Genomic DNA, 16,802 nt, shown 5'->3' with positions numbered 1-16,802 from the left:
TATTCCAAGAAATTCAGCTGAATTGCTTAAATTGATCCACACAGGGCAATATGCAGTCCAAATACTCGTGCCACATCAACAACAATATTAAACAAAAATAATAAAATGGCAACAATTCACCTACAACTTGCAACCATTAACTGGGACTACAATAGCTCAAGTTTGATCACAAAACATACTGTTAACCACACTAGATCGCTTTGCTAGCTGTTGGGCCAACAGAACCTACAGAGCTTTGCCAGAGTCAAAGTTATCAAAAATCATAATTGACCATAATCAATTTCGAAATGTATGAATTATGCACTACTCTGGAAAAGTATATATTTGTCATCAAATGTTCAAATGCAGGTTCATTTTTCAATTTCTCTTTGGTCAATTCATTCTACCATTGCAGACAAGTTCACAATGGCTTGGGATGATGGTGAGTGCCAGCATAAAACCCCTGTGCATAAGCAGTATTCTTGAACATTATCTGCAATAAATAACACACTCGTGAATGCTTCTGTGACCAAATGCCCTATCATAAAGGTAACCACCATGCTTAATAAGAAATTATGCAAGCCATCTCAAGAATTGAGACAGAATTACAGCAGAAAACCATACATGTTCCTTCAAGCAATGCCATATGACAGTAAATTTTACTTCATAACTAATAAGAAATGATGAATACTCACAGCAAGGCTTTTCAAATCTGAGCTAAGACGCTTTTTAATATTGTCAGCAACCACGGTTCCAAGATGTTCACCATGTTGCCTGATAGAGTCCTCTTTAATCTGTAGAGACATATTCCTCAAGTTTAACCCAAATATACCATCGATGTTGAAACAAAAGAGTGGTACCAAGGTTACCTCTGACAGCAGAAGACTGGAAGTTCTATTCAGAATCTCTTCCACAAGAAGCCCAGCATCTGAGAAAACACTTGGCTGATGTGCAGCAACAGCTAGCTTGTCTTTAACATTTTTTACAGCAACAGGTACCTTGGTAGTTTTTACTACATCAATGAAAAAGAACATTATACAATGGATTGTAAATGAACCAAAGTCACTTGGAATAATTACAATCCAGAAGCTCAATTGACATAATGAACATCATGCTTAAATAAGTTGTTATCGCATGAATAAGCAATCAGATCTTTTTTTTTTTTTCTTTGGGGGGGGGGGGGGGGTGTGGTTTGTGGTCATGGTTTACCCTCTTTCCCCTGCAATGAACATTTCCCCATCAAATGAGAGTCTAGAACATTAAATTCCTCACCATGCTAGACCAAAGATTTCACTACATATTAAATAGTCAAACTAGATTCCTCAACAAAGATTAAATAGAAAATTAAGAAAAAGCAGAGAGAGGGACAAGTTATGAGAAGAGGTAAAGTGGAAATTTAAACAGATCAACGATGAATAGAATGCTAATAAATCTCTTCATTGATAAGCCAAGACTACAATTTTATACTAGAATTATTAAAATGAAGCTATAGGTTAGGCACGAAGTTGTTACATTCTATAGTCCAGCTTCCTGCAGCATCACAAAATTAAAGAAATGGTTGCAGATGCTACTAAAAAGGTTTCTAGGCTTCTGTTAAATGGATTAAAGCATCAGCACTTTCGGCTTCAGTTCTACAGCTGGTGAAATGGATCAAAAGCCTACATTTGTCTTTCTTGGTTAAGCCAGTAATCCATTGGGTAGTGAGATCTCTTCCTTCATTTACCTTGGCTGGGAACTGAAATCAAGCCTAAACTGTTCACCAGGCAGTCCAAGAGAAACTTGAATTATTATTGAATTGAAGAAAAGAGAATTGATTCTAAGCACCACAACTGGACACTTTAATTAGCATAAGAGAAGAGATCAGCACCATTTCTGTCACTGCTTTCCTTTTATTTAGTTGCCACCCCAGCAAGGGTTTGAATCTCTCTATTGAAAAATAATAAAAGGGATTGTCACGTATTATAGGAAGAGATATGAGAATCTGATGTAATGAGAATAACTGTAATTTCTATAAGTTTTAGAAGAATGTAGAAGGGATCAGTTGGCGGGAAGTTAGTAGATTCTGTTATAGCTAACTAAAGCCCTGTTTGACATTGAGTTTCAGAGCCTAAAACTGTTTTTCTGAATAAAAACATCATTTTAGATGTTATTGAGAGAAACAGTTTGGAAAATTTTGTTTTGTTATTTTAGTGTTCTTATGACTAAAACTAATCAAATTTAATTTTTAATTATTTTTTAATACTCTCTAACTAGTATATTTAAAAAAGTGATTGTTACATATTTTAGAAGGAAAAAGAATATATAGTGGCAGGGGTCGCGTGGTTAGAATAGGAGGGAAACTCCTATAACAACTTTTGGAGGGAAAGGCCTCAAGTAGTTAGAGGTAGTTCTGGCTGTCTGGAGATTGTTAAGGAGTTGTTAGGAAGCAGTTACTGCTGTGTATAAAAGGAAGAAGTCATACCTATATCAACTCATTCAAAGAATGCTATTCAATAATAATTTCTCTCATCTCTATGCTCTTTTCTCTTCTCATCTTGTTCTATTCTTTTCCCACCTAATCTCACTATTTCTCTTAAGTTCTCTGAGAATTCTGTTTCAATCCCCTTCCTTGAGATTAATTCAGACCTATTACTTTACAGTGATTTTCTCAACAGCAGTTTCAACAGCAATGCCAAATAGGCCCTAATTCTGTTACTTAGCTAAAGTAGTCAGCTGAGCAGTTAGGGGAGCAGTTGCTGAGTATATGTAACTCAGTGTAGTTATCTTGCAATTCATTCCAAGAATTATCAATAATACAATTTCTTCTTCTTCTATCCTAATCTCTCTATCTCTTTCTATCTCTCTATCTTCTCTACTCTCTATTTCTCTACTCTTGCATTCTTCTCAGTTAGGGATTCATAACCCTAACAGGGCCTTGGCATCGGAAAGGTCATTTTGCATGTCCACCAAACATACATAATTATTAGTTCATGCTTAGAATACTGTCATAAGATCTAGCATGACAGATGGTGACTTGGCAGCTGCATCATTATCTAAACATTTTGGTAAATTATTTTCAGTTGACTGGGACACTTGCTCTGGCTCTTTGCCAATCCCAGATTATATAGCATGGGTAACCAAAACATCCAGAACCTTCCTACTCATACCAAGAGCTTTGTTGTTGTTCTGATCCCATTCAATTCAAGCACACGCCTTGAACAAACAGAGCTCTGCTGTTTCATTACTATCATATTCTTGGATTTGAATAGTATTAGCCAAAAATATTTATATAACACCCAGAAAATTTTCCAAATTATCAAAGAAGACATTTAAAAAAAATGAATACTTCTCCAAATGATTGTGATAAGGGGAATCAAGGATTGTCTTCTGACTCATTGTCCCCAACCTAGAGACAACAAACCAATTCTAAGTGATTTAAGTACATTCTGCAATGAGATGGCATGAATACACAGGTCAAACAATCATCAAAAAATGCCCCCCCTACTGACAATGCCTACTTCTATCATGTAAAAAGCAGTAAATCAATTGAGTGGTAAATTCACATTTTAAGTACCTGTAGTAGCTGTGGACTTCTTATAGGCAGAAACAGGATTTTCAGTATGACCTTGCAAGGGAACAGTCTTTTCCGGAGGATCAGACAGAATAGTGGAACCAGATGGAACAAAAGCTGCCAGATCAGGAGGTTGATCCTTTCCTACTGGTGGATTAGCCTACAGAAAATTTTGGTACCATATATTCAAATTTCAAACAGCCTGTTTTTGGAGAATTAATATAACAAAATGAGCTTTGAATCACCTCCAGGTCAACGAATGTGGCCTCTCTCCCCACTGACTTAAGAAACTTGTCAAGATCATTAGCATGAAGAGCTGGAGAAAGTTATAACCATAGTTCAAGTTACAACTTTACAAGGGCAAAATATTTAATTAGCATTAACTAATTAAACATTAGCATGAACTAAACACCGACTTTATTCATCTCCAAATTAAAGCCAATAATTTTTTTTATGTACAGAAATTACCAAGCAGACAAGGTGGGACAGGTGACCATACATATATCTATTTATATAGCCATATAGGTTTATAGCATATACAGGCAAGATAGCTCTATTTAGCTATTGCTCCAATTTTGCCCTATATTTGAAGTAAACTTGAGACAGGAGGATTTAGTTCGCGTGATTGTCTTTCAATTCATCCCTTATCTTTATTTTAAAATTTTAGATTAGGTCATTTTATTTGCTCAAGGAATCCATCATACCACACGTTTTTCACAAAATAAACACTTGAAACAATGTTCAAATATCAGACAACTCACACAATTAACAAGAGAATTTATCCAAAAGAGAGGCTGGGAATACTCAAAACAGCTATATTGATAAAATTAGCAATATTAAATATGAAACTTCAGACTTACAAATTGACATATCATTAGATAGTGGATGGAAGAAGCAATGCTCTTGTGTTCTAAATCCTTTGTCCAGCAAGAGTGACACATGTCTACACAAACCAAAGATTAAGAAAATTAAAATTTCAACAAAAATAAAGAACATGGAAATGGCATACTTTTTTCAAATTATAGACGAAAAAACTACATAAATTCAAAAAAACCAGCCAAATCAGATATCACGTGAAAAGCATTGCTAATGATACGCAATGTTAAGTATGTTAACAAGAAGAAAAAGAAACCACCATAACAGCAATAATTAAGCCAAATATAAAATTTTATCAAGCTACAGGCACCAGAATTACAAATGCATATCAATTGGGAAAAACTCAAGAATTATATAAAAATGGAGGTAAAAATTGATGCCGATAGCAAATAAGATTTAACGCATACCTTGCTGACTCATTCACCAGTGCAAAAGGAGTAACACAACCCAGAGGAACCTTGAAAAGCGAAAACACAGAACATCAGAAAGCAAGTTGAACTTCCAGACTATACACTTATTAATTGAAGCATAATAAAAATGTGACCTTTTTTATTTTGAGTGATAAAAAAAACTTGATCAGTACACATGAAATTAAATTTGAATGCTAATAAATACAGTAAATAATAGCCAGCATTTGCTCATCCATCTATTGAGTTTTGCAAAGACTGGACCGCTATTGCCATTTCAATGCATCATGGCTTTCATTGCAGTCAAATATACCAGGTTTGAAGGATGGGTACACCAGATTAGAATTTAAGAAATCACAATAACTCCAATGATAAGTACTAAAGAGAAAAAATAACGAGAAATATGTAAATTTGAGCAGTAAGTATGGGGCATTGCAAGAAAGAGGCATGTACCTGAAGTATCTCACCCAATGCTTCTTCAGGAGCCATTCTTATACCTCCTTTTCCCAAACCAAGCCTTTGAGATAAAACTGCTCAGCCCTTTGCATAAGTAACAGCCTTTAATATCCAACAAACTAATAAAATTACAAGATCAAAAATCTAAACTTGGTCAAGCACTAATCAGAGCAAGCCTGTAACATCTCCATCTCAAGCCCATAATGTCACGAGGTGAAAAAAAAAAATAGAAGTTAGAGGACAATATTCACCTTTCATGTCTACTTTCGTATCTGCCAAAGCAGAAACAATATATAATCTACTTTTCTTGTCCTGCATAAAAAAAAAAAGTATGTGCGTCTCTTAGAGTTATAGATATAGGAAAATATAGAAGGCTGTCAAGATTTTCTGTTGGAACAATTAGCAACTAACATGTCTTATAAATACTTATTGTCCCTTACCTTCAAGAATAAATTTTTAGTCAGTCCACCTCCCTTATCACCCACATATTTCGCCTAATATAAAAGACAATTTCTTCCATTAGCAGATCCAAATATGGTGTCAATGTTCTAAAATATATAACCTAGCATTCTGGAATTGAACATTACCTGGGCTTCAACAGTCAAAACGGTGGGATGTTCATACTGAGCAAAATCAATTTGAAGCTCCTAAAAAAAACCCAATATCTAGATTAGTTGAAATAATTGGAGACAAACATGAAAGCAAGCAATTCTCAAGTAAAGCAATGCCATAAACAATAATGCAAAGCCCAAATAAAAGAGGAGGAATAATAGCTAGTTAAGCAGCACAAGCTAGCATATATTTTCCAGGGTTGATTTGCAAAATCCCAATCTCCAATCTCAAGTGTTGTAGCCTTGCATATTAAATACTGACATCTTCTAATAAGGCATCTAATAACGCATCTCCTGACTCAATTTCAGCAATCCAAGAAAATACATTGGTTTACACTTAGCGTCTACAGGAAATGTGATCGAGCAAAAAAAAAGAGAGAATTCAACAAAACAAAAAATACAACCAACTCCCATTATTTTCACCCTTTAGATCAAATAAAATTGATAAGGTTCATTTCCTTAGTCCATAATGAATCATGGAAAACTTAGTCCAGTAGTATCCAGCACCCATTACCGATTACTCCACTGAATGATCACAAAAGTGAAAATTGGCTCAACAAAAAGGAAAAAGGAAGAAAACCGAGATCGAATTTGAGTCAATATAAAACAATCACAACGATTCAAGCAGTCAATTCAATGGAGAGAGAGAGAGAGAGAGAGAGAGAGAGAGGTAGAGATTAAAGAGGCAAACCTTTAAGCGAGCAAGCAGCTGATCCTTCGTATAACCCATACCGTCCTTCGAAGTAAATCTGCTTGATGAACCAGAGAGGCCGAAGAAGCGTTAGCAACGAAGAAGAAACGTAGAAGCGGAGGACACAGAAACCCAGACTGCTATTGTTTGCTGGGCTAGGGTTAGACATAAAATAAGAAACGCGTCGTTTTGCCGGTTTTTGACATTTTGGTTGGGTCCGTCCATCCTGGGCTTAGGTATCTGAGTCAGGCCCAAGTTTGAGCCCAACTTTATTCTCTGACCATGTCATACCAGTTGATGATCCAAATCCAATCCCTAAATATAACACCCTCATTAATCTAAAATATTTAATAAAATATATTTTTTAATTATTTTTTTTAAGAGATAAATTGTCTATTTTTTTCACACATTCATATTTATAAAAATTTTAAAGTAAGTTAAGGTAAAATATTGAAACCAGTAAATTATAGGATATACTCGATACACTAAAAAATAGTACACCACATATTCACATAAAAGTAATTACAACATAAAAATAGGAATATAAAATCTACTGTTTTGTGAATGAAGCTATATATACACTAGTTGTACTTAATAATTTATCATTGAAACTTTCCAACTCGCCAGATAAAAGTAAGATATATCTGCATCTTTATCTATAAGAATTTTCTCTTAAATTCTATCGATATTTAAATTTAAAATTTTATAATTTTAATAATGAATTAAATTCATATTTATAAAAATTTTAAAGTAAGATAAGGTAAAGTATTGAAATCGATAAATTATAGGATACACTCGGTACACTAAAAAATAATACATCACATATTAACATGAAAGTAATTACAACATAAAAATAGAAACATAAAATTTACTGTTTTGTAAATGAAGTTATACATATGCTAGTTATATTTAATAATTTATCATTAAAACTTCCTTAACTCGCCAAATAAAAGTAAGATATATCTGTATTTTTATCTATAAGAATTTTCTCTTAAATTCTATCAAGATTTAAATTTAAAATTTTATAATTTTAATAATGAATTAAAATTTTTCAAAATTTGTAAATATGATAATTGTAATATTCTTTTGGAAATAACTTTATTATAAAATTAACATATTCCTAAAGAAGCACAACAAAAAAAAATGTGATCAAGACAAATTGCATTATGCAGAATAATCACAACTTACGATGGGAACAAATACGATGGGCAATAAGAGTAGTGAATTGTAGGATGGATTGATTGATTGATGCTTTTTAGATCACATGATATGTTGTGAATTTGTCATGTAGGTATGCATACACTGTGTACTATGCAGTCAAATCAGACAACAACAAATGTTGCTGACGTGGGACCACAAATCTAAATGTGGGTCCAATTAAAAGTATCCCCCCAATCCCATGGCCCAAAATCTTATATTGTATTTATATTTTATAAGCAATGGATTGGGGACTCAGCTTTATTAGAAAACAGAAACAAAAGTAAATACCAACATGGCCCATAGTGAACACCCCAATAGGCCACATAAAATGTAGAAAATAGAAAGTATATGCAAGAAAATAAGCTAGGGATGGGGCACCATGCCCTAGCCCATATGTGCACTAGAGGACAGGTCATGTGCAATCTTGGCTTGAGCTTGTAGGCAACTTCCTTGATTGTTCATACACTTGACTATGCATTCAATTCAAAGATTAGCCAATATGTAATTATTTGAGTTCAATCTATCCTGCTGTAAAGAAATTTGATTAGACATTTCAAGTATAATCATGTTATATATCATGAGAGTGACTTCTTTCTTAATATCCAATATATTGATTTTGGTTTTGGTCCTTGTATTGGTAATGTGATATCATAAATCTTTCTAATAAATAAAGGAAGTGATTTATTTATTTTTCATATCTTAATGGAAAGAAAAGTAAGGTGAGAAAATCATTTTATTTTTATTATTATATGCATATTAAATAAATAAAATTATATTAAAAAATAATTATTAAAGAAAACAAAGGCATAAATAGAAAACCAAATATTATATTTACACTATTTTTTAACCCAATTTGAGAGAAAAAAAAATGGATAAAAAATGTTTATAATTTGAGCATTTTTTACAAATTTTCACAATTTTTTTCCTTTTTATTTCTTAAAAAAAAGGAAAATTGAACTTGTAATTTTTCCATCTTTCTTTTTTTTTAACAAAATAATGAAATTGCTTTTTTTTTTTTTTCTTTTCCTCTTCCTGCCGGCCCTTGCTATTATTATTATTTTATGCAAATAGAAAGTATGCAATGTACAAGGCGTGGACCTATAATTAAGATATCAGAATTTTTTCATTTATTTTGTTATTTTGCAGGGTAAAGATGGCCATGTACAGAGCAAAGGTTGACTCTAAGTTGAAAGTGATGAGCTCCAGATAGAAAGGAACCTGATACATAACTATAACCAACAGATAAATCTTCCTTAGATATACCTGTTGATATTGAACTATAAAAATTACCTTAAAATCAAAATGGCCCTTTTAATTGCAGAGATGGGTTCAAGTTTCCATACCCTATTTGCTTTGTTTGCTGCGATACAGGCATTGATGATCTGACACACTTCACCAAGTAAACAATCTCCAAAGTCGAATGAAATTGTAATTTTTTTTTTCTAATAGAATATCAATAACATCTATTTGATAACCCTACAGCTTACAGAAGGAGAAATTAATTAATGTAATTAAAAAAAATAATTTCCCACCTTTAATCTTATTCAATTACAATGCAAACATAGTACAGCCACACTTTGAATAATTTGATAGTACATAAAAATTTCAATATATATATATATATGAGAACCCACATAAGAGAGTCCAAAAAAATGTTTCCTGCCCCATGTGAGTCTCTGTTCTCTCCTAAATCAATACACTAGCATATGAACTAGTAGGTCACTTTGTCAGTAATGTCTTGAAGCAACAGAAGATGTATATATATATATATATATATGAATTAATGGACAAAAGAATGAAATCGGTTGGCCTTAAAAATCTTTGGATTTGATGATATTTCGAACAACTATTCTGCAAAACTCCATAGATGAATATCACCTTCGAAAAAATCATCCAGTGTCATCGTTGGTGGATTGAACATTTGATCGAGAAACTTGGGCGATTGCAGATCTTCAAAGTTGTACCATGAATCGTATAGCATAGGAAGTGGTTCGCTGTAGCTCCCAAAAGGCTGCATTAATGACACATCGTCATCAAGATGATCGGGCTGTGAAGAAGACATGGAGGATGATGGTGAGGGTGATGAGGAAAAGGATGAGGGAAGAGGTGTTGATGATACTGATGGGGTGGTGGACGTAGAGGACGTGGCGGCAGTGGTGGTGGTGGTGATTGTGGTGGCATTGTCCACAAAGCTATTTGCAGCAGCTGCAGCCACTCTTTGAATGGACTTAGGGGACATAACAGTGTCAGGAATGTAATGAGAAGAAGTGATAGGGAAGTTGAGATTAGCTGATGAGCCTTTGAGGCATAAAAGTGCCGCATCATAGGCTCTAGCAGCAGCTTCAGCAGTAGAATAAGAACCTAACCATATTCTTGTTTTCTGATTTGGTGCTCTTATCTCTGAAACCCATGAGCCCCAACTTCTCATCCTCACTCCCTTGTACTTCTTCTTGCTTGCTGCTGTTGCTGCTGCTGCTGCTGATGATGATGTTTTTGCCATTGCCTTTGATGTCCCTGATTGGATCTTTTGCTCAGACTTCACCATTAGGAACTATGAACGGAAAAAGATCAAAAAAGACCAATGAATGATCAAAGATCAAGGCTTTTTTCTTGAAGAACAAAAGGGATCTTGATCTTAAAGGAGTAGTCTTCTGTGTCAGTACTGTTTGGTTAACTTTTGTTCTTGTTCTTTTGAAGACGAGGAAAACAGAAAAAGAAGCGAACTGAGAATGAAGGACAAAGGTTTGGTACTTTTAGATGGATTGGAGGCACTCAGGGGTTGAATTTATAAGGTTATGGCAAATTCCCTTGGTAAAGAAACAGTACACGGTAGTTCCACACTTGAATGTAAAATGGGTGACAGATATTTTCAAGCTCATTTACAATGAAAATTTCTTTATATATTTATGTCCATGTAGCTCTAGGGATTTCCTTGAAAACGACTCATCTGTCCTGGCATGGTCAAACCCATTTATGCCAGATAATTAAATATCACATCTACAATAACTAATTACAAAAATCAAATAATAATGTAAAGAAATACATAACCACACTCAACCCATTTGCTGATTCGAGAAGGCTGAAATGTACATCTTATTTCAGACGAAGTGTTTTGTGCATAGGAGAATTCCTCATTTTCAAGCAGTTTCTGTAAATTTAGCTAGAGGACCTTGAAATGGTCAATAATGGAAGCAAATTTTTTTAACCAGAAATAATCTTTGACACCTCTCTCATAAGATTTTGGCAATGTAGCGTGCAACTGCTAATAAGTATTAAGGAAATATTAATTAACTTTTTTTCAATTTTACTCTTACCTTCACTAAATTCAATAATTATTTTCATAATTTTAAAAAAATATATGTATTATATCCCTCTTTATTTAATCAAATGAAAATAATTAATTAAATAAGATGTCGTACTGATTTAATCTAAAGTAAAAATTTTTAACCCCACTGATTAATTTTTTAACTCGGTCGTTGCTTAAGGGGCAAGTTCGTACTTCTCTAAATTCCTCTCTACACAGAATTAACTTGATAATAGTATGGCTTAATTCCAGAAGGATCAAAGCATATTTAATAATGAAGTGTGATGGTATCTTTATACTATAGACTAAAAAAATGAGAAAACATAGGATTCTCTGTAGAAGGCAACTTCCAGGATCCGCAGGGTGCATGATGCTGATGACATTTACTTATATGAGTAAGCCTTTTTGGGGTTGCTATGATAGTGATACACTTAATTAATTACATAATTAATAATAAAAAAAAAGATCTAAACACGCGCAATCCAAACAGTAAAAATCCAATGGCCCAACGCAAGCATGATAGGCAGAAAGACCCAGCTGTTGCTGCTCTGTCATGCAATGCTATCTCCAAAACCGCGTCATGGAAATGGAAGATATATATAGAATTTGGTTTTCCAGGGAAAAAAAAAAAAAATCTGTCCATCACAGATATAAAGGCAGCCAAATTACTCAACTGTCGTGTTTCTTGTACGTGGCTCAAGCTTCCGCTGTATGATTTGACTTTAAGGACACTTGTTCTTAAGCCACATTTTCTTCTAGGGATAATATGGGACGGCTGAATGTAAAGTAATTACCTCAAAGTTCAAAGATCAACCTCTACTTGAGGCTAGTGGGAAAAGAGATATTTGCCAGAACGCGCTTGCACGGGGGAATTGGGGTAGCGGGGTACCCTTTTCCGGGACAATGGTCATAGATAGCTAGGTACTACTTTTAGTCATAAAGATTTTTTTTTTTAATTAAATTTAAATTTGAGATTTTAGGACTCTTATATCATTAAGTTAGCAAGCTAGTTTAGTTTTATGTATTCACACTTGAATGTAATGTTGAATCTGAGCATGGATAGACAAAGGTTTGCAGGATTTATATTTCGTCAACTTTTCAGCACTAGCTTTTTATGTATGAGTTTTGCATTGGCCTCTTTTGCCTCTAAATTTTCTTAATTTTCATTTTCCACACATATGGTATAAATGAGAAGTGTTTCGTCCCCAAGTTTCTAGCATTGTCCACTTACACATATATGGCTAAATTGCCATAAAAAATATAAAATTTTCAGTATTTTTATCAATTTTACATGTATCTTTGATAGAAAAAAAAAAAAAAAAGCATTTCCACTAATTTCTATATTTACTGTTTGCCATAAGGCAAATTAAAAAAAAAAAAAATCTTTGTTCATGGTAACTAAATTGCACAGAAAGAACTTTTTTTTTTCTCACCTCATTAAATTCTTTACCTAATTCCAGCTCTTAAATTTCAAGCCAATAAGATCTCCAATGCAAATTAAAAATGTTTAAAAAATCACCATTTTGACATTAATTCTAATTTTACTCAGCATCCCAAAAGGAGAAACAAAAATCAACCGCTACCATGACTTTTTATTTACAATGAAAATTTCCTTGTTTCATTGCTCTGAATTTCATTGACAATTCAACTTTTGATAATACTCTATTTTGAGTTTGAATTAGCGATACGTTAATGTTATTATCATTGTCATGAAAATATTTTTTAATCTCTAAACTTTTTATGATAAAAAAAAAACCCTTCTTTTATCAATTATATTCTTAGTTAATTTAATAATTTTTGTAATTTTTTTAGTAAAAAAAATTAAAATTTTGGATAAAACCAACCCTAATATATCTACAAAAAAATTCATTTAAGCATGATAGATATGAACATGAATACTTGCAATAATAGCAAGTTTACCATTTAAATAAATAAATGAACCATGAGAAATGGAGGGATAATATTAAAATCAATGTAGAATTGATTTCTTCGATAAAAATACATGTGTGAAACAGAATAGTGTCGTCAATCCGTACTGCTCCTCTCCATCCTCCCTCCTTCCTTTGTTCCCTTTGCCTCACCTAGTTAACAACACAAACAATAAAATCTCACAATAACAAAGCAAACCAAGCCCTTTTCTTTAATATGGTTATATATATATTATTGCTTCTCTAATTTTTAAGCTAGGTGGGTGGCATCACCATTCACATTAAATTTAATTTAAATTAATAAATAAAATGTCCATATTTATTTTAAGGAAACACATCACATGTTCATGCCACATTCTCTACTAATTAATCTTTGTTTATTTTATGATTTGTCAGAAAATTAAAAGAATATGACAATGGACTTTGTTTGTTGGAAGTTATATGGAAATTTCTATAGTAATTTGTATCAATGGGCTTGAGGCTTGAGCTTTGACACAAAGGTTAATTAATTCCCAATTGCTATCCATCCACACTAGTTTACTATGAGCAGCATGCAGCTGCGAAAACTTGAAATTGGCTTTGTAAATTCCAAGGAATATAAACTTCTAGTTGTAATCAAGGTCAAGATACTACTATATAGGGGTACTGTTATGTATTTGTATTTAATTTTTATTTATTATATAACCTAGATTATGAAATGGATTAGTTATGAAATTAAAGGGTCAAAAATTGGACCAAAATGGAATAATGCCATTGCCATATGATGATAGCTTCCTCCTCTTGCCAGTAAGTGATTAACTGTGATTTTGACTTTCTTTCCCCTCCAAATTTATTATTATTTTTTTTTATGTTATTTGTTAAATTGTTATACTTTATACATTGTTGATGCTTTTGAAAGAATTAAGATTTTTTTTAATAAAAATGCAGCAAAACAAATCATAAACATAAATTACAGCATAAATATAATGCAACAATCTAACTTAAAATATTATCAAGAGGGTTTTGAAGGTGATAAATACTATGAGAAAAATGAATGTTATTGGCTATAAAGTAGGGGTGGTTACGATCTAAGAATCGTTAGTTTAAGTTTATTGAAACTATGAATTTGAATTAAATTGCCATGGTCATGGTTCAGAACTATTGGTTCAGGTTTAATAAAATTATGAACCTGAACTAAATTATCATGAGACAGTTTGAGAGACACCTCTTAAATCATCAGCTCCAGTTCAAGTTCTAATTTAAAATGGATTGATGGGTAGTTTGAAAAAAAAAACTGTCTAAAACAGTTTAGAGGGCGGTTTGAAGGTGGTTTGAATAAAAAATTGAGAAAAATTTTATTGATTTGGAATTAGTTTATATTTGTAAAAATATTTTAATTTTTATTAGAAATCTTTCAATTAAAATGAAATAAGAAAAAAAAAAAAAGAAAATTAATTTATCTTTATAAGAATTTAATAACAAAACACTTGAACTTAATTAAAAAAATTAAAGATGAAATTAATTTTGTGCACAAACTTAATGTTGCCTATGTATCTTATTGGAATTCAAAGGAATCAAGGTTTTCAGTTTTATTGCTATCATTTATTGTAAAAATCGTATGATAAAATATAATAATTAGAAAAAAAAATAAAAGAGTAAAAAATTAAAATAGGAGGTATTGAAAATTTTATCGAGCATATAAAATAATAATAGAATAATTGAATAGTATTAAAAATTTATGTGAGTTATAAATATAATAAAGTAGATAAATTAAAAAAGTATTATAAATTAAAAAGAGTATAAAAATAATTGTGTAGAGAATTTAATATTCATATAAATGAATTAGGAGTGGAGTTGTATATTTATTAAGTATTTTTTAATTTAAATCGCAGGTTTAGTTTGGTTCGGAATTGATAATTCAATCTGCTTCGAAACTACCAGTTTATGGTTTCTAAAAAATATGAATCTAAACCAAACCATAAAATGACAGTTTCAGTTTAATAATATCTAAAATATATATTTTTTTTCTAAAAGAAACAATTTTGATGCTTAAACCACAATACTAAACAAGCACAAAGTCTGCAAGCTATTAGACTTTAAACTTCAACTTATTGCATTATAAAATAAGAATAAGTTGCATTTATTAATTATTATTTAGTATTGAAGTTTATAAAGAACAAATTATTGTGTTATATAGTAACATGAATATATATTCTCCATTTCAATAAAGCCTACACATGAACTTTTTTTTTCTTTGCATATTCAAAATTCATTAGGTAAAAACAATAAAGTCCTAAAATTGACTTAGGAGACACTAGTTGGACAAGAATTGAGAGGAATTTTCATTTAGTGTATTAATTTAGTTAAGAAATTTAAATTATTTTAACATATAATGAAACTAATTAAGTCCTAATATTTTACTCTAAACAATACAATAACAAATGTGAATGTAATCTCTTATAGATGCTACTGTGTCCCTGGGATCTAAGCAAGAGCTAACAAAATCCCTACCAGATAATTGAACAACAAGGATCATAAATGCTACTTGTCTTCCATTATCAGTAATGTACTTGCAGGTTGCAAGTTTCCTCAAGAATATATCTCTTAACTGGCACCGTACCCATCATCTCTCAATCCGTACCTTCCCACGTATCGATGAAAGCAACATGTTGTAATGATGATAATTATAATTATAATTATAGTGGCTAGAAAAGGGAAGAGGAGGCTTGGCAGCCAGCAGGAATTGTTTGTACTTTGTACGACCCGCTGGGTATAGGCCAAAAATCCAGATGGCAAATTAGACCCTTGTCACTTCCCAATCGATACTGAAACTTGGAAGAAATGGGTATGGGGCAGTAGGACGGTGCAATGAAGGTTGTTCAAGTGTTGGAGGATGAAGAGGCAAGATCCATGTGGGTAAGGTTTTTATCAGAGAAAGAATCAAATTTCAAATCCTTTCTCTGTTTCTGATTGAAATAGAGATAGAGTGAAACTTCCAGGAAGAAGTATAAAAAGGGTATCTTTCACAACCACCATATCCATAGTAATGGCTAACGCAGTGCTTTTGTCAAAAATTAATATAATAGTATTATCTTGAGGGGTGAACTTGTTGACCTAACTCTTTTATCAAGCATGCATGCATGGTTTTTCTAAGATGGTTTACATTATATTTTTGGACTGATTCTGAAGCAAGAAAAAAATGTGCTGGCATGTGGAATGGAATGCCGACATTTCATAGATTTTGGCCAAAATTCTGTGAGGATAACAGATTCAACAGTGCACTAGATAGAATTTTGTTCCAAGTACCTTTCATCCTGGATCAAAACAGATGCTGTCCCATATGTGATAATGGTGTATTGGCTCGTTGCAAATGCTTGAAAGCTCTGACAATTTTCATTTTTTTAAGCTTGTTTCAGTGAATCATGTTAATCCCACCTTTTGACAATTTCACTTGAGATCATCCAGCCTCTAAACTTACAGTATGTATAAGGAAATAGACTACTAATTCTTTGGAAGAAAAGGATTTGGTGATTGATAAATCAACCATGAAAATACTCAAGATTGTCCAGATCCACAGTGTCCATGATCCGAGCCATCCCATAATTCGGCCTACAGGACGTGTCTGACAAGGGCGAGAGTTGCTTGCTGAATTTCACTGTTCAGACACCGTGATATTCGGCTGACTAAATAACAATCCTAATGTAATATGAAGTATAGTTATTAAATCCGAATCGAATTAGCCAATTAAACTGGTGAACTAGCCTTTAAATCGATTTGAGTTTATAATTGAATTAGATAAAAAAGCAACCCAACGTGACTCA

The 16,802-nt window shown here is 32.4% G+C and overlaps 2 protein-coding genes across 2 annotated transcripts; both read right to left on the bottom strand.

Annotated features, from left to right (window-relative positions):
* Nucleotides 1-2: 2 nt before the first annotated feature.
* On the bottom strand, nt 3-6,738 carry LOC110638927 (uncharacterized). Its single transcript, XM_021789663.2, has 12 exons — nt 6,571-6,738; nt 5,856-5,915; nt 5,709-5,762; nt 5,520-5,580; nt 5,266-5,342; nt 4,813-4,862; nt 4,390-4,472; nt 3,775-3,845; nt 3,533-3,689; nt 849-991; nt 675-773; nt 3-472 (listed from the first exon to the last, which is right to left on the bottom strand). The coding sequence occupies exons 1-12, from the start codon at nt 6,607-6,609 to the stop codon at nt 401-403; spliced, it is 966 nt and encodes a 321-aa protein (XP_021645355.2). The 5' UTR covers nt 6,610-6,738; the 3' UTR covers nt 3-400.
* Nucleotides 6,739-9,281: 2,543 nt separating this feature from the next.
* Nucleotides 9,282-10,635, bottom strand: LOC110638920 (ethylene-responsive transcription factor ERF014). The gene has a single exon (XM_021789655.2). It carries the CDS (start codon nt 10,313-10,315, stop codon nt 9,617-9,619), a length of 699 nt encoding a protein of 232 aa, XP_021645347.1. The 5' UTR covers nt 10,316-10,635; the 3' UTR covers nt 9,282-9,616.
* Between the last annotated feature and the right edge of the window lie 6,167 nt (nt 10,636-16,802).

Source organism: Hevea brasiliensis, chromosome 16 (assembly GCF_030052815.1).
Source record: "Hevea brasiliensis isolate MT/VB/25A 57/8 chromosome 16, ASM3005281v1, whole genome shotgun sequence".
In the NCBI taxonomy this organism is placed as follows: Eukaryota; Viridiplantae; Streptophyta; class Magnoliopsida; order Malpighiales; family Euphorbiaceae; genus Hevea; species Hevea brasiliensis.
This window is presented reverse-complemented; position numbering and strand designations above follow the sequence as displayed.